This window comes from Leucoraja erinacea, chromosome 20, assembly GCF_028641065.1.
Source record: "Leucoraja erinacea ecotype New England chromosome 20, Leri_hhj_1, whole genome shotgun sequence".
NCBI lineage: Eukaryota > Metazoa > Chordata > Chondrichthyes > Rajiformes > Rajidae > Leucoraja > Leucoraja erinaceus.
In genome coordinates, this window is record NC_073396.1 from 34400322 (window position 1) to 34426390 (window position 26069).

Sequence of the window (26069 nt, forward strand, 5' to 3'; positions counted from 1 at the left end):
GCAGTCGTTAAGTAAGTAAGTAAGTTTATTGGCCAAGTATTCACATACAAGGAATTTGCCTTGGTGCTCCGCCCACAAGTAACTACATGACATACAGTGACAGTTACGAATGACTCAGAAAACACTAAATATTAATAATAATAAAACATTAATGATAAAACACCATTGATCAAGCATGTGAGCCAACAAAATACCAGATCAAAGTGAGGATACAGATGTTTGGCTGTTGAGTATAGCAACTAATGGTGGATAAAAACTGTTTTTAAGTCTGGTTGTGGCAGCTTTGACAGTCCGGAGTCGCCTTCCAGAGGGAAGTGATTCAAGGAGTTTGTGGCCAGGGTGAGAGGGGTCAGAGATGATCTTGCCCGCTCGCTTCCTGGCCCTTGCAGTGTACAGTTCGTCAATGGAGGGAAGGCTGCAGCCAATAACCTTCTCAGCTGATCGGACAATTCGCTGCAGCCTCCAGGTGTCGTGCTTAGTGGCTGAGCCAAACCAGACCATGATGGAGAAGGTGAGAACAGACTCTACGATGGCCGTGTAGAATTGGACCATCATTGCCTGTGGCAGATTGTGCTTCCTCAGCTGCCGTAGGAAGTACATCCTCTGTTGTGCCTTTTTGATTGTGGAGTCGATGGTAGCCCCCCACTTAAAGTCCTCGGAGATGATGGTTCCCAGCAACTTAAAAGACTCCACAGATGTGACTGTGGTGTTGTTGTTGGTGAGTGGGGTGAGGGGAGGGGGATCTCTCCTACAGTCTACAATCAATTCCACTGTCTTAAGAGCATTGAGCTCCAGGTTGTGATGAAGATTCTGAACATGAAATATTGACGCATCCCTTTTTGCCTCACCAGAAGTTGTTTGACCAGCTAATTTCTTCTGGCAGTTTATTTTCTTGTATTCTCGATTGTTCGTCTAACCTCTACTCAACGCTGTCTCCCACTGACACCCTTCCCAGACTCCTCACCCCAGCTCCCAACATCTGTCATTCCACCAGAAGCCCTCTCACTCCCAAATATTTTTCTTTCATGTCACCCAGTTCCAAATTCTTCCACAACTTCCTTTACTAAATGCACAATAATGGTGCAAATGAAGAAAGTCCTCCCTATATGTTCACACGGTGCATGTAAAAGCCTCTCTCACAGGACACCACGGGTGTCATGCATGATAGAACTAATGATAAGTAACAATAATAATAAATAAAACATCTCCAAGTTTGCAGATGACACAAAGCTGGGTGGCAGAGTGAGCTGCAGGGAGGATGCTGTGAGGCTGCAGGGTGACTTGGACAGGTTGGATTGGGTGACTTGGACAGGTTGGTTGAGTAGGCAGATGCATGGCAGATGCAGTATAATGTGGATAAATGTGAGGTTATCCACTTTGGTGGCAAGAACAGGAAGGCAGATTATTATCTGAATGTTGCCAGATTAGGAAAAGGTGAGGTGCAACTAGACCTGGGTGTCCTTGTACATCAGTCACAGAAAGTAAGCATGCAGGTACAGCAGGTAGTGAAGAAAGCAAATGGCATGTTGGCCTTCATAGCGAGAGGATTTGAGTATAGGAGCAAGGAGGTCCTACTGCAGTTGTACAGGGCCCTGGTGAGGCGGTTTTGGTGTCCTAATTTGAGGAAGGACATTTTTGAGATTGAGGGAGTGCAGTGTAGGTTCACCAGGTTAATTCCCGGGATGGCGGGATTGCCATATGATGAAAGAATGGATCGACTGGGCTTACACACCGGAATTTAGAAGATGAGATGGGATCGTATAGTAGAAACATATAAAATTCTTAAGAGATTGGACAGGCTAGATGCAGGAAAAATGTTCCCGATGTTGGGGGAGTCCAGAACCAGGGATCACATTTTAAGAATAAGGGTTAGGCCATTTAGGACTGAGATGAGGAAACACTTTTTCACCCAGAGAGTTGTGAATCTGTGGAATTCTCTGCCACAGAAGGCAGTGGAGGCCAATTAACTGGATTAATTCAAGAGAGAGTTAGATCTTGCTCTTAGAGTTGGCGGAATCAAGGGAGAAAATAGGAACAGGGTACTGATTTTGGATGATCAGCCATGATCATATTGAATGGCGGTGCTGGCTTGAAGTGCCGAATGGCCCACTCCTGCACCTATTTTATCTGTTTCTATGTTCTAAGTGACTGGGCACAAAACTGCACTGAATTTTGAGCACAACCATTTTTAATGTGACTTTCAATGTTTTACGAAAGGCGTGTCTGTTTTAAAAGATTATGTTACCAACAGCTGTTTAATCTGTGCTCTTCATTTATTGAGTGTAATGGTAGACTGGTCTTAATTTCTCTCTTGTGCTTACATTAAATGTCTACCTTTCTTTACGTGTTTCCACCTCAGTCACAGCGCAGTAACCGGTATAACGGTAGCCGAGGAGGAAACCGCTCATTCTGTATATGTTCAGCTTGCACGCGAGGTCAAATCCAAATACCTGATGTGTTATTATCTCTTTCCCCAGAGACCGAGAGCAATTGGAATGGACCTTTCTATTTCATTCAAGGAGCCGATCCTCAGCTTGGCCTCATGAAGGCTTGGAGGTCCGGAGACTGTGACAGTGGGGGTGATGAATGGCAGGAAGAGGTCCAGCTCACAGGACAAACAGTGCAGGCCATCAACAACCTGACTGTGAAACCCCGGTTCTTTGTACTCTGTGGAGATCTGGTTCATGGAATGCCAGGTAATCGCGATCGACAAAACACACGGAGCTATCGCGATGGAGTGATGCTTAGTTGTCATTAATTAGTACATCATTATTCTCAATTTGTACCAGGAGTGTTTGTCCCTGGATGGCAGGTGGGAAAGAATGAGCCAGACAGTTTCTGAGGGAAAATTTATTTGGAATGGTGGCAGGGGAGAGTATCTGGTGTTGCCATTATGTGGTGGTGGAAAGAGATATCTCCTCTTAAAAGTTTCCGAATTCAATGTTATAAACTTCTCCGAGAACGGCTGTCAAGGGTTATGGGGAGAAGGCAGGACAATGGGATGAAGTGGCAGAGATCTGCCATGATTGAATGTGGGAGTAGACTCGATGGGCCGAATGGCCTAATTCTACTCCTATAATTTGTGAACAATCATTCTACAACTGGGGAAGGAACAATATGGGTGGATGAACGATATGCTTGACAGAAATACAGTGTTTGGGGACAAAACAGATCTGGGGATGTCTTGAGTTTGTTACGGTGAACGAGCCCAATTGCTGTGCTGCAGTTCATCTTCAAAGTTCTACCACATTGCGACAATTCTGGGTTTTAGGTTGTTCTTCCACACAGTGGTCTTGCACCCACCGCTCTCCTCCACCTTACTGTGCTTAGCTATTGCTCCTTGCCCAGGTAAAGGGCAGATTAGTTAAAGTTACTGACGCACATCAACTTCTTACAGGTTTCTGCCTTTCACTGAGCAGGATTGATTTGAAATAAATATCCCTTAATAAAGATTGGAACACTAGTTCTTTTTTTAAAAGAGTAGGCAATATAAATGGTCATGTATTTTTCTGGACTGAACAACTTCTGCACTGCAGGTTTCTCTTGATGTTGATTTAGATTGAGGTCACCCTAACAATTACTGAATATAGGAAATAATAAACTTGTAGATTAAAATTAGACTACAGTTGATTTAGTTTAGTTTAGAGGTACAGCGTGAAAACCCCCTTTGGCCCACCGAGTCCGTGCCTAGCGGTGATCCCCACACACGAACACTATCCGACACACACTAGGGCCAATTTACAATTTCACCAAAGCCAATTAGCCTACAAACCTGTCTGGCTTTTGGAGTGTGGAAGGAAACTGGAGCTCATGGAGAAAACCCATGCAAATCACATGGAGAACGTCACAGTGGCGCAGTGGTAGAGTTGCTGCCTTACAGCAACTGTAGTACCGGAGACCCTGGTTCGATCCCAACTACGGGTGCTGTCTGTCTCTCCCAGTGACCTGCCTGGGTTTTCTCCGAGATCTTCAGTTTCCTCCCACACTCCAAAGACGTACAGGTTTGTAGGTTAAGCGGCTTGGTATAAATGTAAAAATTGTCCCTAGTGAGTGTAGGATAGTGTTAATGTGCCAGGATCGCTGGTTGGAGCGGACCCGATGGGCCGAAGGGCCTGTTTCCGCGCTGTATCTCTAAACTAAACTAAACGTACAATCTCTGTACAGACAGCACCTGCAGTCAGGATTGTACTCGGGTCTCTGGTGCTGTCAGGCAGCAACTCTACTGCTGTGCCATATCTAATGTAAGTTCATCATCAAAACCATCCCAGCATGTTCCGTGTGCCTAAGGTTTAACAAGAGAGAGAGAATTTTGCAAGAAATCACCAATCGTGGATGTTAAATGGTTGTTCAATAGTGGGGAAAAGTAAGGAAGAGGAGCAATGTTCAGAGGAGCAGAGGATTCTGAACAAAATGAGGGGAAAAGGGATAGGTGAGGCCAAGGAGAAGTTACATTGAGGCGCAGGAGCAGCCATGATCTGATTAAAGAGGAGACTCGAGGGATCATATAGCCTTTTGTTTTCACTTATGTTGCCAATTGACAAGAAGTAATTGGCCTTATCATCTGCTCATATCCTGCGTCAATAAAATCAATCAATTCCAAGGTCTCTACTCCCACCTAATCTGCCTGTCATCTCTGTCAATGTTTTGTTTTCAACCAGCTGTCGCTGACAGGTTAAATAATTATTATTTTGTGGGGAAAAAAAGCTTGTGAAGTGGCATTGTGAGCTGTGTGTCTTTCACAAAGATTCAGCCGGAAAGGCTTGCACCATTTGAATTTATTTTGCTGCTGCTGCATTGCAGCCATTACTGTCAGAAGAAAAACTAAATTACCAGTCTCTTGGTACTTTAGAGAGCTGGCCTATTATCTCTCAACCTATTCTGTCACTTTCTATATGACATGTAAAATATGGTGCTTGTGGTTAATATTACCTCGGCTTGGGACGCTGCCTGCTGATTAATCCATCTTGGAGGTTGTGAGTGAGGCACTATGGTGCAAATGACAGAAGATGTTAATCTTCTCAATACCTAGAGTGAGGTACACCCCAGTATCTGAAGTTCTGTGCGTCTGCATTCATGTACTCGATTCGCTTTCCTCAAGAAATGGTGGGAACAGAACCTCTCGTGATGTAACTCTTGTCTATAAATGATGTAACAAAGTATTTGTGAAAGCTCTTGTATTATACACTGGTAATGATAAACAATTTTATCATTTTGCTAGTATGCATGTTTACATGCACAGAATCTCTTGTAGGGGAATCGAGGACCAGAGGACATAGGTTCAAGGTGAAGGGGAAAAGATTTAATAGGAATCTAAAGGGTAACTTTTTCACACAAAGGGTGGTGGGTGTATGGAACAAGCTGCCAGAGGAGGTAGTTGAGGCTGGGACTATCCCAACGTTTAAGAAACAGTGAGACAGGTATATGGATAGGACAGGTTTGGAGGGATATGGACCAAGCGCAGGCAGGTGGGACTCATGTAGCTGGGACATTGTTGGCCGATGTGGGCAGGCTGGGCCGGAGGGCCTGTTTCCACACTGTATCACTCTGTCTCTACAGTGTTATACAGGGAACAGCTGTGGGGAGCAGTGTTCTCATGACCTGAGTCCACACTGCGATTTCTCCTGATTCTCAGTTGCTAACACAGTTGACTGTAAAAACTGTGTGAGTGTGTGCGTGTGTGTATGTGTGTTCAGTTCAGTTTGGTTTATTGTCACGTGTATCGAGGTGCAGTGAAAAGCTTTCTGTTGCGTGTTAACCGGTCAGAAGAAAGACAACACTTGATTACAATCAATCCATTTACAGTGTATAGATACATGATTAGGGAATAACGTTTAGTGCAAGGTAAAGCCAACAAAGTCTGGTCAAGGATAGTCTGTGGGACATCAAATAGATAGATAGTAGTTCAGCACTGCTCTCTGGTTGTGGTAGTGTGTGTGTGTGTGTGTAAACATTGAATTTGTTGCATTCAACTGTATTGACTGTGGGGCTGTTTAGACATGACGGGTGATCAATTGGGCGGCTTAAAAGATCTAGCCGGCAAGTCATTCCATTCGATGAACAGAAGCAAACCTCACAGTGCAACTGTATTTCATCATTCCTGGAATTGTTTTAATCCTTGATGTGTGCAGTGTTTGTAAGCATTCATGATGACCCCAAATACAATAGACAACTGACAAAATGTGTAGATGCTGGTTTACACCAAAGATGGACACAAAATGCTGGAGTAAAGGTCCTGTCCCACTTTCACAACCTAATTCATGACCTTTTTTATTTGTGGACATTTTTCATCACGCTAGAAAAACGTCCCGACCTACTTGATGCCACGAGTACCTATGACTAGCATCATGGCCTGCTATGACCTCTCTACGACCTCCTACGACCTTGTGACAAACCATACTGCGAGTATGAGTCGAGGGCAAACTCGGCAAAGGTCGTGAATTAGGTCGTGAAAGTGGGACAGGCCCTTAACTCTGAAGAGATTGCTTCCCTCCAGAGATGCTGCCTGTCCTGCTGAGTTACTCCAGCATTTTGTGTCAATAGACAGCTGACATGAGTATATAATTACAATTGTACAGCATGGCTTTGTGTTGATAGGTATCAATCATACTGGTGTCCAAGAAGAACATGGTGACCTGCCATCTGTTAGCATTTATATTCACCACAATTGATTGTTTTGAGACATTGGTTGCGCTGTAAATCAATCCTTGCCTCATAAATCTTTTGGATCCACTTCATTTTGTCAATCGGCATAACAGGTCACCAGCAGATGTCTGGCTGGCTGGCTGGCTCTCCACTCGGCTCTCAACAATCTGGACAACAGGAACACATACATTGGCTGCCTTCATTAACTAGAGCTCGGCACTCAACACTATCATCACTTCCAAACTCACCACCAAACTCCCCCCTTTAGCTGCCAAGTCATTTCTGGCGAAGGACAAACCACAGTGCAGTTGTGTAGAACGCTCCACGGCTTGACAACGGTGAAGGAACAGTGATACGTTTCCAAGTCAGGAAGGCATAAGATGTGGGGAAACCAGCAGATGGTGTTGTACTTTTGTACCTTGTCCTTTTTGATGGTAAGGTTTGAGAGTTAGGGTGACCCAGGCGAGTTAGTGAGGTGCAATTTGTAGAGCCTGTAATCCAGATAAAGTGGTCAAAGAAATGAATGTGATTATACAGACACAGGAGCAGACTATGACCCATCTCGCCTCAAGGGAGCAAATCCATTAGAGGCATTCTCCTGATTTTTTCCACTAGTGTACACCAAGGGGTAATTTAACAAAGCTGCATCGAGAATATTTGATGTGCTTTTTCTCCTTTCACTGAGCACAGCTGAATCACTGCAGACAATCCTGGGTGGTAATCGGCCTTGAAGCAAGAAATCTGCAATTGCTGGAACTTCAAAATGTTGGAAGCACCCAGCCGGTGAAGTAGCATTTGTGCCAAGATAAACAGGATTGATATTTCAGGTGAGCACTGTTCGTCCAGGTGTGGAGAGTGAGGGGACAGTGGTGGTGAGTTGCAGAGAGTGGAAGGAGAGATGAACACTGACGGAATATTTGTGATAGGAGCAGTTAGTAAGATGATTCCTTTTTATAAAATAAACAGGTTAGGGACAAAGAAGATAAAAAGGATCAACTTAAACCAAAGGTCATGTATTTAAAGGAAAATGGGTTGCAACATTCCCAGATGGGAAATGAGAAGCTGCTTTAGGGACATGGTTACGAGCATCAAGGGTCCCATTTAGGCTATTTTTCAGGCGACTAGGCTGTTGCCAGATGGTCGGCGGGGTGTCGCCTGTATGGTCGTGAGTAGTCTCCTCAGTCACCCAAAGAGTCGTAGCGTCTTTTTGGTCTGGTTTCTAGAAGTACGGTAAGTTACAATAATACACAACACATATGTCTTAATACATTTTTTGTACCGCTTCATTTTTTGAGCTTTAAGAAAAAGATAGAAGTAAAGGAAGTAAGGAAAGTGCGCAAGAGTCGTGAAGGTGCAAGAGAGTGTTGAGAAAAGAAAGCCCCTTAGAAAAGAAGTTAGAGAAGGAAGTAAAGAAAGAAAATAGACCCTAGAAAAGAATGAAAAAGAAAGTAGAAACAATCGCTCTATTATAACATTAAACTCCGCAGAAAGGGGACTACCATTGTATAAAAGATTTGTCTATAATTGATGGTTTAAACGATGGATTATTGGTATTGAAAGAGATAGGTTTCTTAATTTTAGATTCTGTTTTATTTGTTTCCATGTTCTAATTGTGCTATGTATAATTGGATTTTTATTATAATTTTTGTTATTCAAATATATTGGTGAGAGGAGAGTCGCTCCTATATTACACGGAGAGCAGTTCCCTCTTTCCATTACAATCCAGTCCACCTGCTGGGCAGAGTTGTCCAGCAGGTGAATCATATTTTTAATATTTACTGCCCAATTATAATACATAAAATTAGGGAGCGCTAGACCCCCCAACTCTTTTTGTTTATTAAGCTGTGCTCTTTGTATTCTATGGGATTTATAATCCCATATAAAATTTGTAATGTCTGAGTCCAATTTTTTGAAAAACTTTTTTGGGAGATATATAGGTATTGATTGAAATAGGTATAGGATTTGTGGTAAGAAGATCATTTTTATAGCGTTTATTCTGCCTATTAGGGACATCGGAAGTGTTTCCCAGAATTTAATCAAATTATTTAGTTTCTTAAGTAAGGGATTATAATTGGCTTTAAACATATCATGGTAGTTTCTAGTAATTTCAATTCCCAGATATTTGAATTTTTCGGTGGCTACGAGCATCAAGCGTCCCATTTAGGCTATTTTTCAGGCGACTAGGCTGTTGCCAGATGGTCGGCGGGGTGTCACCTGTATGGCCGTGAGTAATCTCCTCAGTCGCCCAAAGAGTCGTAGTGTCTTTCTGGTCGCCGCTGGATTTTCAACATGTTTAATAATTTTCGGCAACCATGGGTCCACGCCAATGAGGGTAGCTTGACTTCTCCTGACGTAGGTGCTGTTGTAGGTTGTCGCCAGGTGATGTAGGTTGTCACCGGTGTTGACTGGTGAATTCCATCGGCGACTACGTATGTCAACCGGCGACAGGTACTGGCGACTGAATTGTCTTCAGTTGTCGCCGATAGGGTCGTAGCTTGTCGCAGGTGGACGTAGGTTGACTTCGGTTGTCGTAGGTTGTCGCCTGTGTGGTCGGAGGTTGTCGTAGGTGTGGGCGCAGGTGGATGTCCTAATGGGTCACCAGTTGTCGGTAGTTTGATGTCGACTAGGTGGTAGGTTGTTGCAGCTTGTCATAGACATCGTTGTAGAGGGGTTCAGTCACCGGTTTATCGGCGACCTGCTACGACTATGACAGTCGCTGGCAGTCGCCTAAGTGTGTCAGACCCTTCAGGAAGCTCAGGATTGCCCTTGCTGACTAAATGGAGAAGTTCTGCAAAGTGGTCTGCAATCTTTATTTGGTTTTACCATCAGACGAGAAACCACATTCTGAACGCTGAATGTGAATCACAAAATTGGAAGAGATGCGAATGAATTTTTGCTTTGCTTGCAAGAACTGTTTTTGGTTCAAGGGTGATGGGAAAGTTAGAGCTAAAATTCAGCTGTCAGGTCTGCTAAAACGAACAGTGATGGAAGAGTGAATAAGGGTTACAGAGGGAATGGCTTCTTTAAAAATCAGAAAGGTAGGGGAAGATATTTCTGCTGGTTGAAGGTGTGAACTTTACAGAATACATTGAATGTGGAGGATGGTGGTGAAACAGAAGGACAGAGAGAAGCAAGGTTGGTGGAGGTACAATGGCAGTAGCTATGGTAATCACTGGGCTTGTAGTGGATATTGACCAACCCATCCTCTGACAATAAGTGTAGGAAGGGAACTGCAGATGCTGGTTTACTCTGAAGATAGATAGACACAAAATGCTGGAGTAACTCAGCGGGACAGGCAGCATCTCTGGAGAGAAGGAAAGGGTGACCCGAAATGTCAGCCATTCCTTCTCTCCAGTGATGCAGACTGTCCCGCGGAGTTACTGTCCATCTCTAACAAGTTCAGGTGGGAAGGGAAAAGTTAGACATGGATCATGGAAAAATGAGAGTAGGGTGAGATTTGGCTGCATAGAGTGATACAGTGTGGAAACAGGCCCTTTGACTCAGCTCGTCCACACCGGCCAACAATGTCTCAGCTACATTAGTCCCACCTGCCTGCGCTTGGTCCATATCCCTTCAAACCTGTCCTATCCATGTACCTTTCTAATTGTTTTTTAAACGATGGGATAGTCCCAGCCTCAACTACCTCCTCTGGCAGCTTTTTCCATACACCCACCACCCTTTGTGTGAAAATATTACCCTTTTGGATTCCTGCTAAATCTTTTCCTCTTCACCTTGAACCTATGTCCTCTGGTCCTCAATTCCCCTACTCTGGGCGAAAGACTCTGTGCATCTACCTGATCTATTCCTCTCATGATTTTGTATACCTCTATAAGATCACCCCTTATCCTCCTGTGCTCCATGGAATAGAGACCCAGCCTACTCAACCTCTCCCTATAACTCACACCCTCTAGTCCTGGCAACATCCTTGTAAAACCTTTCTGAACCCTTTCAAGCTTGACAATATCTTTCCTATAACATGGTGCCCAGAACTGAACACAATATTCTAAATGCGGTCTCACCAACGTTTTACACAACTGTAACATGACCTCCCAACTTCTATACTCAATACTCTGACTGATGAAGGCCAAAGTGTCAAAAGCCTTTTGACCACCTTATCTACCTGTGACTCGACCTTCAAGGAGCCATGCACCCGTACTCCTAAATCCCTTTGCTCCACAACACTACCCAGAGACCTACCATTTACTGTGTAGTTCCTGCCTTTGTTAGACGTCCCAAAATGCAACACCTCACACTTCGCTGTATTAAATTCCATCAACCATTCCTCCGCCCACCTGGCCAATCGATCCAGATCCTGCTGCAATCTTTCACAACCATCTTCACTATCTGCAAAACCACTCACTTTTGTATCATCAGCAAACTCGCTAATCTTGCCCTGTATGTTCTCATCCAAATCATTGATGTAGATGACAAACAGTAACGGGCCCAGCACCGAACCCTGAGGCACACCACTAGTCACAGGCATCCAGTCCGAGAAGCAACCTTCCACCATTGCCCTCTCCTTCCTTCCATGGAGCCAATCTGCTATTCATTCAGCTACCTCTCCTTGGATTCCATGCGATCTACCCTTCCGGAAGGTACCATGCAGAAGCTTGTCGACCACCTTACTGAAATCCATGTACACAACATTTACAGCTTTGCCCTCAACAACCTTTTTGGTCACGTCTTCAAAAAAAATCAATCAGATTTGTGAGACACGACCTTCCACGTACAAAACCACGCTGACTGTCCCTAATCAGCCTTTGCCCATCCTAATGCCTGTACAACCTGTCCCTCAGAATACATCAGTGGTTGTTCCACTGGGTCTTCCCCTTCCCCTTTGTACCACGTGACCCCAGCTCCTCCCCACCCACAATATAGTCCTCATACCCCCTCCTCCCTAACCACCCACCACCCCCCTACCAGACATTTCCTCGGCCTCCGTCCACTCACCTGCCCTACTCCGGCCCCAACCCCCATCCTTGCTGTGTGTTCGCCATAACCCCTGACCTCCCCCTCTCTGATACAGATCGGTCTGACCTCAGCAGAGTCCTCACCTCTGTTCCCCTCTGTCCCCACCTCAATGAGTTCCGTGTCCGCCACGATGTGGAGCTCTTCTTCCGTCGCCTCCGCATCAAAGCGTTCTTCCATGGGAAGGAGCGCTTGCCCCCCCTAGTGATGACCCCTTCTCCCGTCTCCAACGGACCCCCTCCTCTTGGACCCCCCCCTCATGGCCATCTACCTGCTTTAGACCTTTTTATTTTAAACTGCTGGCGGGACATCAACCGCCCAACTTCTCCACTCCCCTGTCTTATTCTAACCTCTCCCCCCCTGAACGTACAGCCATCGACTCACTCTGCAACAACCCAGACTGGGTGATCAAACCTGCCGACAAGGGAGGTGCCGCGGTAGTCTGGCGCGCTGAACTCTGAGGCCAGGCCCCAGCTCTCAGACACAACATTTGCCACCCTCCAGTCTTCCGGCACCTCTCCTGGATTTAAGGACGACTCGTAAATTTCAACCAGGACTCCCGCAATTTCCTCTCTGGCTTCCCGCAATGTCCTTGAATATATCCGATCAGGCCCTCAAGATTTGTCTACCTTCAAACACGACAGCACCTTCAGTACTTCTTCGACGGTAACCCTGACTGCTCTCAAGACACTTCCAGTGACTGCTCCAATTTCCTCCGTCCTACTGTCTTTCTACTTGTTAAATACAGAGGAGAAATATTAATTTGGGACCTTGCCCATCTCCTGTGGCTCCGCACAGAGGTAACCGCTTTGATTCCAGAGAGGTCCCACCCTCTCTCTAGTTACCCTTTTCCCCCTTATGCACCAGTATTTATAAAATATTTTTGGATTGTCCTTTATGTTGCCCATCTCCTGGCCCCTTTTTGCCATTATTATAATAATAATAATAATAATAATAATAATCTTTATTTATATAGCACTTTTCAACAAAACCAGTATTTGAACCAAAGTGCTTTACAGAGTTTGATTAAATTAATAGAACAGACCAAATTGAAAAAAAAAAAAAAAAAAAAAAATTATCTCATTTTTCAGTTTACTCCTTAGTTCCCGAAACTCCTCCAGGGATGCACTTGATCCCAGCTGCATATACCTGTCCCATGTTTCCATCTTGTTTTTGACTAACGTCTCAATTTCCCTCGTCAGCTTCCTTACATTTGCCTGCTTTGCCCTTCACTATATTTATGGAATTCCCTGCCACAGAGGGCAGTGGAGGCCAAGTCACTGGATGGATTTAAGAGAGAGTTAGATAGAGCTTTAGGGGCTAGTGGAGTCAAGGGATATGGGGAGAAGGTAGGCACGGGTTATTGATAGGGGAAGATCAGCCATGATCACAATGAATGGTGGGGCTGGCTCGAAGGGCCGAATGGCCTCCTCCTGCACCTATTTTCTATGTTTCTATAACGCCGACGTACAAATCCTGAGCTTTCTTCGCTACACTTTTAAAAACATCCCACTTGGCCGATGTTCCTTTCCCCTCATCGGTAATGGATATTTCAAGTTCTGTTGAAGTGAAAGAAGCAACAACAATGCAGGGCTACTCTCTGCTGTCCATATACCACTGTACTGCCACCACATGTTGGGACATTGAGCTCGTCTCTGCAGGTCTCTGTGAGGCTGTTGCTTGACTATTGTGTAGAACACTTCTTCCAATATAGACAGAAGTCCCCAGATGGTTTTAGAGGAAGAATAGACAAGCTTGGCTGTACAGGGAGCAACTACTCTGCCAGATTTTTGACACCAAGAATAATGCTGGGTGGTCTGTATGGTTTTACATAATTCCTGCTTTTAACATGGCAGTTGACGAATATGACGAATAGCTTGCTCGGACATTTTGGGAAAGTTGAGAGTAGTTCACTTTCTGGAGCTGTGCTTGGAATGGCTAATTTCAATGACCAATGGCTCTCTTGTTGGGCAGTAATATACACAATGGTGAAATCTCACAGTTCTCATTATTAAAGGTCATTTTTATATATATCGTTTTTTCTAATATATTGTCCTTTTAATATACGTCTTTATTGAATCTTAACTCCCACAGCTTCCATGATGAAATTTGAGCTTCTGTGTATGGATTACCAGCTGTATGCCCTGTGTTGCTACTTTACCGACATAACCATTCTGCCATCACTGGATCGACCGTTTGTCAAATGCCATTGATTTGTTGTCAAGTCGTGCTGTCTCTCTGCTTGAGCTCCCTCCAATACAGCCTGCCTCTATCTTGGTCCAAAACTGTTGTCATATCTCTGGTAGACAAAAGTGCTGGAGAAAGTCAGGTGAGGCAGCATCTATGGAGCGAAGGAAATAGGCAAAGTTTCGGCCGAAACCCTTCTTCAGACTGATGTGAGGGTGGGGGGGGGGGGGGGCAGGTCTCAATTCACTGGCTGCTCTTGATCCTAACTACTAACCTGTTGACCAGGATGTTGCCAGGACCTAAGGGCCTGAATTATAGGGAGAGGTTGGATTTTGTTGCTTGGAGTGCAGGAGGCTAAGTGGTGATCTTTTGCAGCCGTATAAAATAATGAGAGGAATTGATAGGATGACTACACAGAATCTTTTATCTAGCGTGGAGGAATCAAGAACCTGAGGACATACGTTTAAGGTGAGAGGGGAAAAAATTCAATAGGAAACTGAAGGGCAACTTTTTCACTTGAAAGGCATTGGGTAAATGGAACGAGCTGCAAGAGGAGATATTTGAGAGACATGGACAGGTATATGGATATCCATCATCCGCTGAGTTACTCCAGCTTTTTGTTTGTCTCTGGATCGGAAAGTGTTGGATGAAACTGCAGATGCTCGTTTAAACCGAAGATACACACAACGTTCTGGAGTAATGTAGTGGGACAGGCAGCATCTCTGGAGGATAGACACAAAATTCTGGAATAACTCAGCGGGACAGGCAGCATCTGTGGAGAGATGGAATGGGTGACGTTTCGGGTCGAAACCCTTTTTCAGACAAATGGGACAAGTTCAGAAGGGGCACCTTGATCGGCTACATCTTCACTCAGCGTCACCCATTCCTCCTCTCCAGAGATGCTACCTGTCCTGCTGAGTTACTCCAGCTTTTGGTGTCCATCTTCGGTTTAAACCAGCATCTGTAGTTCCTTCTTACGCAATGATAGGGTAGAGAGTCAGAACCTTCTTCCCAGGGTGGAATAGCTTTAAGGGTAGATGGATGGAAATTTCAATGTAGATTTGCAGGACAAATGGAGGTGGTGGAGGCAGATACGATAGTGGCATTTAAGCGGCTTTTAGATAGACACATGAATATGTAGGGAATGCAGGGATATTGATCATGTGCAGGCTGAAGAGATTAGTTTGATTTGGCATTATGTTCAGAGCAGACATCATGGACTGTAAAGCCTATTGCAGTGCTGCACTGTTCTCTATTAATGAAGAGGTAAGGATTTGAGCGGTTACGAGAAGGGGATGAATTAACTGACTGGATTAAAATTATTTTATTTGCTTTTAAACCCCTGAATGGTCTTGCCCCGCCCTACCTATCTGAGCTTCTACACCCTTATACACCCGCCCGCTCTCTCAGGTCAGATAATCAGCTGCTCCTGAGTGGGCCTAAAACTAAACTGAAGCTCAGAGGGGACCGTGCCTTTGATGTGTCGGCACCCAAATTATGGAACGATCTGCCTCTCCACATAAAACAGGCCTCTTCTCTGTCTGTTTTTAAATCACTTCTAAAAACCCATCTCTTCTACGTGGCCTTTGATACCCTAAGCTGGGGGTAAGATGTCGACTGCAGGGTGACTTGGACTTGGGCAAAGTTTTACTTGATTTAAGGGCAAAAACAGGAAAGCAGACTATTATCTAAATGGTTATTGGGAAAGGGGGAGATTTTTTGATTGTATGTTAGCTTTTTATTCCAAATCTGAGGAAGGACATTATTGCCATAGAGGTGGCTATAGACTTATTTTTACTCATGAATTTTTTATGTCTAGATTTTTTCCCGATTATTGTTGTATTTCATATGTAATTTATGCGCCTCATGTGAGCTGTTATGGTGTCTGTTTATGATGTCTTGTTTATTCTTCTGTACAGCACTTTGGTCAACATTGGCTGTTTTAAAGTGCTTAACAAATGAAGTTGGATTGGATTGGATTGGATTGGATTGAACAGTGGGATGGTTTCAATGCAAAATTGAGGTGACAAATGTCGAAAAAATATCAGATGGTGTACTTGAAGCTGGGAAAAGACAAAGATGGCATGTTGAAAGGAGCATCAAATATGCTGTCTGTGGAGAGACTGGCACAATATGCTAGATGGAGTGATTCTCGAGGGAAGGGTAGAGTGATTGCCTCTTATCTACTGATGCTTACCTTCTCCTGCGTCTGTAGAAGAGATGTGGAAGTTTTCTAAAATGATGGGGAGCGGCACTCTAATTTCAATTTCTTTCATCACAGGGAAATAAGTTGAATTTTTATATTCTGAGCAACTTTCAAGAATGCTGCTTGTGTGTAGATCTCATTTGAAGGACTTTTTTCTAGTTAGTATGTGAATGCATTGAGATTCTGTGGTCTACCCAGAGAAGATCAGGCTATTCCCAGTCCAGCTTTTTTATCTCAACTTCATTTGCTAATTGAATGAAGATGGAAGTTGTTTGCAGCTAATGATTTCATTGCACTGCAGTACATAGATGATGTCAAGTTTACTCTGCAGAGGTTACATTTTGTCAATTCATGTGCAGCAGAGCAGAATGCATCGATGGGTAGTGAACTATGAACTGATACAACATCTGCTGCTAACAGTGGCTTCACAGCATTACAAACAGGAAGACAAACTTAAATGGAAATAATATGCCCAACAATTAAGGTCAATATGATGCCTATACTAGACAAAAATACGTTTAGTCATAATGACATTGATGCTATATATATTCTGCTGGGGGTTAGAGGGGGGGGGGGGGTGGAATTCCTACGTCTGTATTATCTTTGGTAAAGCAATTTTCAAAGTTATTACAAAGTTTATTAAGAAATGAAAATGTACCCTGAATGTTCTACTGATCCAGAAACCATTTAAACTAAAAAATGTTATTGTAAGTGAGCTTAATGTGTTACAGTGGAATACAGTTTCTGAGTAAGAAATCTCATCTTCTTTTCAGGCATTGGTATAAAAAAGATAGACACAAAAAGCTGGATTATATCAGCGGGTCAGATAGCATCTCTGGAGAAAAGGAATAGGCGACGTTTTGGGTCGAGACCCTCATTCAGACTGAGGTTTAGGGGGGACAACAATATGCATGAAAGCTGAGAACAGGCAAATAACTTTGCCGCTGGCTTAATTTTATTACTTATTAATGTAAAGGAATAACCTCTACAATGAGCTGCAGGTTACTATCAAGGCTCTCTCCCAAAAGGAAAATTGCCTGAAGCTGAAGGATTTAGGGAACATCATATTTATGGAGGTGATAGCCACCATTTTAATTTCTTCTGAGAGGGTGTATATATGTACAGGTAGTGGTAATGTTTCTTAAAATGTAATAATTGGAAGTGGGGAAAGGAAAATAAATTAGAATCTTATTTTTTTATATTTACTTATCTATTTTTGTGGGTGTTACAGCCTATTACCCATTCCACAGTGCCTGAAGCAAGAGGCTTGCATGGCGGTATCAGAGGGCAGTTAATAGTTAACTTCATTGGTGAGTCAAGAGTTATTAGTAGAGCCAGGATGTTTAGGCACTAAAAATCTCTGAAATAGGCAGGTAAAAAGGCATAATAAAATTACAAAAAAGGCACGGAAAGGGCATTTATTGACATAAAAAGGCATTTCCACAACTAAAATATGGCCAAAAATAATAATATAAAGGTATACAACATTAAATTACTAAAGTTGCATAGTCGCACATAATTACTAGCATTTTTTTCAAATGATCTGGTGTTAAACTACCATCTGTCAGACAGAGTATGCTTCGGTTGTGAAAAACTTCTTTCTACCCCAGCTGAGGTCACTGGTGCATACCCGAAACTTGCTACAGACTCTATATTCATGTCAATATCCTGTGCATTACAACTACCTTTGAGAACTTTAGCTATGTTTTGTATTTCTTCAAGAACTTTGTTAGCTAAAATCACTCTCTCACATTTTAATTGTATATCTTTACCTACATCGCCAAGAACTTTACAAATATCGTCAGTTACTTTGTTGAAATCCTGCAAGTTATTCACTAATGTTTCGCCACGTTTCTCAAAGGAAGTGATAGCTTGTCGGAAGTTTGCAAAATGGGAAGCAATATACACAAGATCGTGCTGGAGAGACTTTTTCTGCAAAATTTCACTGACGATCCTGACTGCAGCAGATTCTTTTTCAAAATAGTTGACAATTTATTTTATCTTTTCAAAATTTGCAGCATAGTAGAGTACAGCAGAGAGCCATGTACCCCACCTAGTCAAAACGGGCTGAGGAGGTAGCGGAATCTCAGATGCCATTCACTTGAACAACTGCACACATGACTATACTTTGAGGAAGATTTTCTTGACATTGGAAACTAGGCGATCGACATTTGGAAACAAGCTACGTATGTGCTTGGCAATTCTATGAAGTCCCTGAGCTAAGCATGTCAAATGCAACATTTTGGGGAGTAAAACTTTAAGTCACAAACAGAAGAACATTCACGTGTTTTACACCTTCTGGCCAAAGTACAGCAAGTGAAGATGTAAACAACTGAGCAATAGTTGAGCTGTTTGGCTTCTCCAATACTTCAGGTCAACAAATACTCCTTTGATGGTTGACCTGCCTCCAGTGTACTGATGCCCACATTGGCAACATATCTCTCCACAGCATCGGTTGTCTCGTCTATTGAGATCCATATTTTGTTGCATGCATCTTCATCTCTAATTTTCTGCACAACAATGTTGAAGTTGCTGTCAACATAATTTTTCCATAATGATGACTCAGTTGGTATATGTGCCTCTGTATTTCTCTAAAAAAATGCTGAGAGATTTGTTTATTAAATTTCCATAGTGGAATTCCAGCACAAATCACTGGACAATTCAGATTTGCGATTGGAGCCAGCAGTAAATGTAGTGAGGAGATGTAAGAGTAGGGATTAACGGGTCCCTTTCAGAATGGCAGGCAGTGACTAATGGGGTACCGCAAGGCTCAGTGCTGGGACCGCAGCAATTTACAATATACATCAATGATTTGGATGAAGGGATTCAAAGTAACATTAGCAAATTTGCACATTGACACAAAGCTGGGTGGCAGTGTGAACTCTGAGGAGGATGCTATGAGAATACAGGGTGACTTGGACAGGTTGGGGGAGTGGGCAGATGCATGGCAGATGAAGTTTAATGTGGATAAATGTGAGGTTATCCACTTTGGTAGCAAAAACAGGAAGGCAGATTACTATCTAAATGGCGTCAAGTTGGGAAAAGGGGAAGTACAACGGGATCTTGGGGTCCTTGTACATCAGTCTATGAAAGTAAGCATGCAGGTACAGCAGGCAGTGAAGAAAGTGAATGGCATGTTGGTCTTTATAACAAGAGGAATCAAATATAGGAGCAAAGAGATCCTTCTGCAGTTGTACAGAAGTGAGACCAGACCTGGAGTATTGTGTGCAGTTTTGGTCCCCTAATTTGAGGAAGGACATTCTTGCTATTGAGGGAGTGCAGCATAGGTTTACAAGGTTAATTCCCGGGATGGCGGGACTGTCGTATACTGAGAGAATGGAGCAGCTGGGCTTGTACACTCTGGAGTTTAGAAGGATGAGAGGGAATCTCATTGAAACATCTAAGATTGTTAAGGGCTTGGACATGCTAGAGGCAGGAAACATGTTCTCGATGTTGGGGGAGTCCAGAACCAGGGGCCACAGTTTAAGAATAAGGAGTAGGCCATTTAGAACGGAGACGAGGAAACACTTTTTCTCACAGAGAGTGGCGAGTCTGTGGAATTCTCTGCCTCAGAGGGCGGTGGAGGCAGGTTTTCTGGATGCTTTTAAGAGAGAGCTAGGTAGGGCTCTTAAAAATAGTGGAGTCAGGGGATATGGGGAGAAGGCAGTACTGATTGGGAATGACCAGCCATGATCACATTGAATGGCGGTGCTAGCTCGAAGGGCCGAATGGCCTACTCCTGCACCTATTGTCCATTGTCTATTGAGACAAGCTTGGGTATTTTGCTTGGGTAGCCTACACCCCAGCGGTATCAACATTGACCTATAATTTTAGATAGCCCTTGCCTTCTCCCTCCTCCCCCTCCCCTTCCCAGCTCTCCTTCTAGTCCTACTATCTCCACCTCTTCCTTTTTTTTTCCCTCCCCCCCCAACATCCGTCTGAACAAGTGTCACACCCGAAACATCGCCTATTCCTTCTCTCCACTGAGCCTCACCCGCTGAGTTTCTCCAGCATTTTTTGTGTATCTTTGATTTTTCCAGCATCTGCAATTCTTTCTTAAATAGATCTTGGAGAAAACTGAACCAGCGGGCAGCGGCACGAACGAATGAATGACCGATGGTGGCGCCCCGGGTTTCGCCCTGGTGGTGGAAGTTGTCTTTTAAGTTATACTATGTTAACACGTTAGTAATAACATGAATATTCATGTGTTAACATAGAAAACGTCATTGTAATCACGGTACAAAGAGAAAATAGCATGACCTTTTAGCAAAACGGCAAAAAAGGTCTGATTTAGGGACTCGATCGTGATAAAAGGCATTCTGGTGAAATCATCAAAAAAGGCATGAAAAGGCACATGGCATTTATGGCAAAAATCCTGGCTCTAAGAGTTCGGCTGGCGACCGGAAGGTAGCCGGTTCAAATCCCGCTTGGAGTGCATACTGTCGTTGTGTCCTTGGGCAAGACACTTCACCCACCTTTGCCTGTAATGGAATGTTACGGCGGCAGGCGCGGGCACACCGCGACGCCCTGTGTCTCCCTTTCAAGGGAGATGCTAAAAATGCATTTCGTTGTCTCTGTACTGTACACTGACAATGACAATAAATTGAATCATTTCATTTTTTTCATCATTTCAAGAGAGGCAGACCAAGTAAAGGTGGTAAAGGACATCCGTGGTCATCGTTATTGATATTAGCTTTTGATTCTCGATTTCTTTAAGTTCCTCTATTTAAGTTCCATCGGTACCATGTGGAATTTTAACTCGTGCATCGTCATTAGTTCAGTAGCTTGCCACTGCACATTGAGACCATTACAGGCACTTGTTACACCTGAACAGATTACAAACTAGATTTCAAAACTGTGGGCGTTGTAATAACGGGATCAAAGTGTTGGGGGCATACCCGTGTGTTGGTTTATATTAACAGAAAGCTGCACAAATAACACGGGAAGTACATGTTTATTTTGGCGGAATAATTTTGAGGACAATGGCCAGTGTAATATCGTAGCTCTGAAGCTAAGAATGCGTGAAATCAGTGTTTTCTTTTCAAACCCATGCAACGAAGCATAAGCTTACAACTGACTGATCAGAAGCTGAGTGAATGAATCATTATGCAAACCATCTCCACTGCTGGATTGGCTGCAAAACAGACTGTTGACCTCCACTTTCAAGCTATTGCAGACCATGAGAAATGTTCCATCACATTAAATCTATGTCGCTCGCCTGTAGGATTTGCTTATGTTTATTTTGCTTGATAAAGCTGAGCATATTTAAATATTTTATTTTAAACGTACCCATTTCATAGTCGCTGAAGAGACCTCAAGGGCAGGTTGTTAATAAGTACTCCACTGCTTGAGTACCTTTTAGTTTGGATATCAAGGCTTAGAAATTGCAATGCGCTGCATCTCGTATTCCAACACCGCATGATGGAAAACATGCACAGCATAAAATGAAAATTGTTAGCGAGCATTTCTGAATCATTTGCAGATACTTTTATTTTGTCAGTGTGAGTTGCAGTTCATCATCAATCATGCAATTCCAAGTGGGGCCAGCAATGGCCATTGTTGTGCACGCCTGGTACAGTGGTGCTCTTTGTTACACAGCATTAGATGGGGCCCCAGTACATTCAATTCCACCCTTGTATTCTCTGGTGACACCCAACCACAGTCAGCTGGCCGCATGCTTAAAATATCAGATAGACACAAAAAGCTGGAGAAACTCAGCGGGTCAGATAGCATCACTGGAGAGAAGGAATAGGGGACGTTCTCCATCTCCTCTCCCATCCCCATGCACCTAGCATTGTTTTTATTTTCTGACACATCAATGCCCCACAGGCAGCCTTGCTGCTGATCCCAGCCCCTACCCTCCACAGCAGCCTATACCCCCAACATGGCCTGCGTCCTGATTGGGATTCCACTCTCTGGTTCTCTCTCACCCACCTGTATCGTGGCCTCCCCATTTTCTTCCATGTTAACGTATAACCTCCATTTCATCCATTACAGTTTACTGCAGCAGGTTTGTGGCTTAGAAGGTAAATGAGCAGCAATGCAGTCACCTGATGGTACACCCACTGTGGACAATAACATATAAGGCCACAGGTCTGCCTGCGCTTCAATTCACTCCCTTGCATTTAGTGCTTCTTATCAATAGTCAGTTGCAGTTTTTAGCAATGCAGATTGGAAACCGGTGCTTTGGCCCACCGAGTCCACACCTACCTCGATCGCCCGTACACTAGTTCTATCCTGCACACGGCCAATTTACAGAAGCCAATTCACCTACAAACCTGCACGTCTTTGAAGTGTGGGAGGAAACTGGAGCACCCGGAGAAAACCTACGCGGTCACATGGAGAACATACAAACTCCTTACAGACAGCACCCGTGGTCAGGATCAAACCCAGGTCTCTGGCACTGTGAAGCTGGAACTCTACCATTATATGGCCTGTCCCACTAAGGCGAATTGTTGGGCGACTACAGGCGACTGCCGCAAAACTTTCAACATGTTGAAAAAATTTTGTCAACAGTGGCGACAATTTTTGCTGTCGTAGGTTGTCACCAGGTGTCATAGGTGAATTCCATTGAAACTAGTTCCTTGCAGTCGCCTAAAGAGTCGCCTAAGTGGGACAGGCCTATTACCGTTAGCTTGATGTGCTGGACAGAACAGTGTGTGGTAGCAAGCATTCTTTCAGCGTTATGCCTTCCATGGTCAGCCAACATTATTCCTGATTATTCCTGTTTTGGCCATGATGGAGGCCATGGCTCAGTGCAGGTTGTTGTCAGAGCATCTGGATGTGGGTAGGGGTGGAGGGGGGTCAGAAAATGAAAAGGCAAACAATCATAACTCGCTAAAAATATTTTGCAATTGAAAAGGTGATGGAGCCGCAGAGTTATTGCAGTGAGGGCATGTCCCACTTTCACGACCTAATTCACGACCTCTGCTGAGTTTGCCCTTGACTCATACTCGCAGCATGGTCGTCATGAGGTCATAGGTAGGTCGTAGGTAGGTCGTGATGCTAGTCGTAGGTACTCGTGGCATCAAGTAGGTCGGGGCTTTTTTCTAGCATGATGAAAAATGTCCACGAGTAAAAAAAGGTTGTGAATTAGGTCGTGAAAGTGGGACAGGCCCTTTACTGCAAACCAACAAAGTTGACTGATGATTAATACTGATCCAGGCTGTGGGGTTTGTGTATTTATGAACATGCATTGATCCAGTATATCCCCAGCCTTGCTGCCTCACTGTATGTTGAAGTGGCTCTCCATCATGTTATGACAATGATTATATGATGCTGGAGGCAGATATGCACCCATCTCATTTAATTACACCAAAATGTGAATGTCCTGAACACCAGCCACATTACATGAGGAATAATACATGGCCACAGGGCTACGACAATATTCTGTCCACATTTGCAAACACTGGGTGTAAACATCCTTGTGTTATACACCAATGTTGTTGCTAAAAAGTCAAAATCAGAAAAGAAAACAGAGAAAGAGAGAAAAGATGAAAAAGATAACACGTTCCTGAACTGAGAGAAGAAAAGAAGATTTGAAATGGTGCCAAGGTTTGGGGTGGGGCACTGGATTTTAGGATGCATTGAAGGAGAGGACATGGCTGATGCTTTCAAGGAATCTAATAAAGTTCCAACCCGGACTCTATATGCTAGATCAAATAATTAAATTCTTCATATTGCACAACCACTTCTGAAGTAAATATCGGTTATTATCACTTGACATGTCACGGTTCTCAGTAGTTATAAAGGATCACACTGTTGGAAGGAACTGCAGATGCTGGTTTAAACCAAAGATAGACACAAAAAGCTGGAGTGACTCAGTGGGCCAGGCAGCATCTCTGGAGAGAAGGATTGGGTGACGTTCCGGGTCGAGTCACTCCTTCAAACCTTCTTCAGACACAGGATCACATTGTTCAGTTGAAGCAACTATAACTCCCAGGCCAAGCATTTGGTCATCATGATCATGGCAAAGTTGTGAGTATGCTGCATTTTAAATGCAATGGAGTATTTTATTCATACATTTCTGAATAAATACATGTTTACACTGTTGAGGACTATGCATTGTGTGAAGTAAAATTGTCCGATGTGTGAAAGATAAAAAAATACTTAAGATGTAGAATGTCAAACTAATTCTACTAATTAATGACTGTCCTTACTTATACTGGACTATCACTGTTAATATTTTAACATTAATTTCACCTTGTCACTCCTAATTCTCCTAGTTGTGGCCATGGCATCAGTTTAACAGGTACAATATCATTATAAATCTGACATAACCTGTTCTGATTTAAATAGATAAAATAGCATCTTCAAGTACAAAGCTAAATTTTATCAGCAGGCTTAACAGCCACTGAAATATAAATTTTACGGCAATATTTTCACTGCTGTCATTTGCTGCTTTGAAATGATAAACATCCCCAAGGGCTACACTGAAGGCCATCGTGATGTGACAACACCGGGTCTACAGATTTAAATGCACACTTCTTTTTCCCGCAACTGCTTTGTCTCCTTTTCCACAAGGTCTAAAAGAGCAACAGCAAAGAAAACATAGCATTAATAGAGGCCTTTGTGTAAGATTTAACTTTCTCTCGAACCACAGATTACTGGAACCGGGCCACAGAAGAGTGCAGATTATTGTCACACAGAGGCAACAGCCACTCTAAGTGCCACATTACAATGACATCAAATAGAGTTATGACCCGCAGCAGATGGAACAACTTGTCTGTGTTGGATCAGTCGGGTGACTAACAAGCAGTGGAGCAGCTCAATCTTGGCACCTCACAGCCGTGGTCTTTTTGTCGATTGTCTTCTAAAGCTGGTCTAGGTGCGTTGCCAAGGTTAGCATTAGGGGGTCGCCTGAATGAGTTCCAGATTGTCTGCCAATCTTCTCCTCATGCGCCCGTTTAAAAACTCCAATCTTCAAGGTTGGTAAATGCTCCCTGTGCACCACCATTTTGATCAATCGACGTTGCAAATGAAACAAACACTAAACAGTTGGGGGCCAAAGGTGAGCATCTCCATCCGTGGTCTCTGGGTTTCCTAACAGACATCATCAGGCTATTCTCAGTCACAAACTTCATCATTGTATGTTTGCGTTTTTAACTGGACCTGCCATGTCCTTTTCTGTGTTCCAGCCAACAAGGTGCACTCACTTTTCCTGACAGATGCCTGGTTAGAACTTTGTTGCACTCCTACGTTTTCAAGTTAATGTCTTGTAATGATAATTGTGTTTTGTTAATTAAGGTACATGGATAGTACAGGTTTGGAGGGATGTGGACCAAGCACAGGCAAGTGGTACTAGTGTAGCTGGGACATTGTTGGCCGGTGTGGCGAGGGAGGCCGAAGGGCCTGTTTCCACACTGTTTCACTCCATGACTCATAAGCTAATTGGGCGACATGGCAGTGTAGGTGCCTCACTGTGGCAAAGGCCCAGGTTTCCTACTGACTTTGGGTGCTGTCCCTGTGGTGTTTGCATGCTCTCCGGTGACTGCGTTGGTTTCCTCCACATGCTCCGGTGTCCTCCCGCATCCCAAAGCCACTTGGGACTGTAGGTTAATTGGCCTCTGTAAATCGCCCCTAGTGTTAGTGAGAGGGCGAGAATGTGGGATAACATTAAACTGGTGCAAACGGATGGGCCGAAGGGCCTATTTCCAAGCTGTATCTCTAATCTACACTATATTCTATCAATAATTAGTAGTGTTATAATTCTAACAACCCAGACCCGCCTGTTCCTTCAGCTGTTAATTCTGAGCTAAATGCAGCATTAAGAATCTACCAACAGTAATTTGTGTTCAGCATTTCTCTTACCCTATTGGGAAGTGATATCAAGTTTCTTATGTTTTTGTTCATATTAACAGCTCTCAGTTTCTCTAATAGATTACATAATAATGCTTCACCAGCAAAACATTGTGAAATATGCCAAAAATATGTTAGAAATGGCGCTGTTGTTTAGACCCAGGACTATGCAGTGAAGGGGGAGCAGCATGAACTGCGTGCTGCTGTCAGGCCTTGGCTTGCTGATGGCTGGGAAAGTGTCTGATCCTAATGGGGTTCTCTTCACGTC

General features: G+C 43.7%; 1 protein-coding gene across 1 annotated transcript in view; it reads left to right on the forward strand.

The window, feature by feature from the left end:
• The window catches only part of cpped1 (calcineurin-like phosphoesterase domain containing 1), a 303516-nt gene that overhangs the window by 47981 nt on the left and 229466 nt on the right, over positions 1-26069 (forward strand). Inside the window, exon 2 of the mRNA XM_055651848.1 lies at positions 2478-2696. Coding sequence (XP_055507823.1) covers positions 2478-2696 — 219 coding nt within the window. The remainder of the gene's footprint in view (positions 1-2477; positions 2697-26069) is intronic.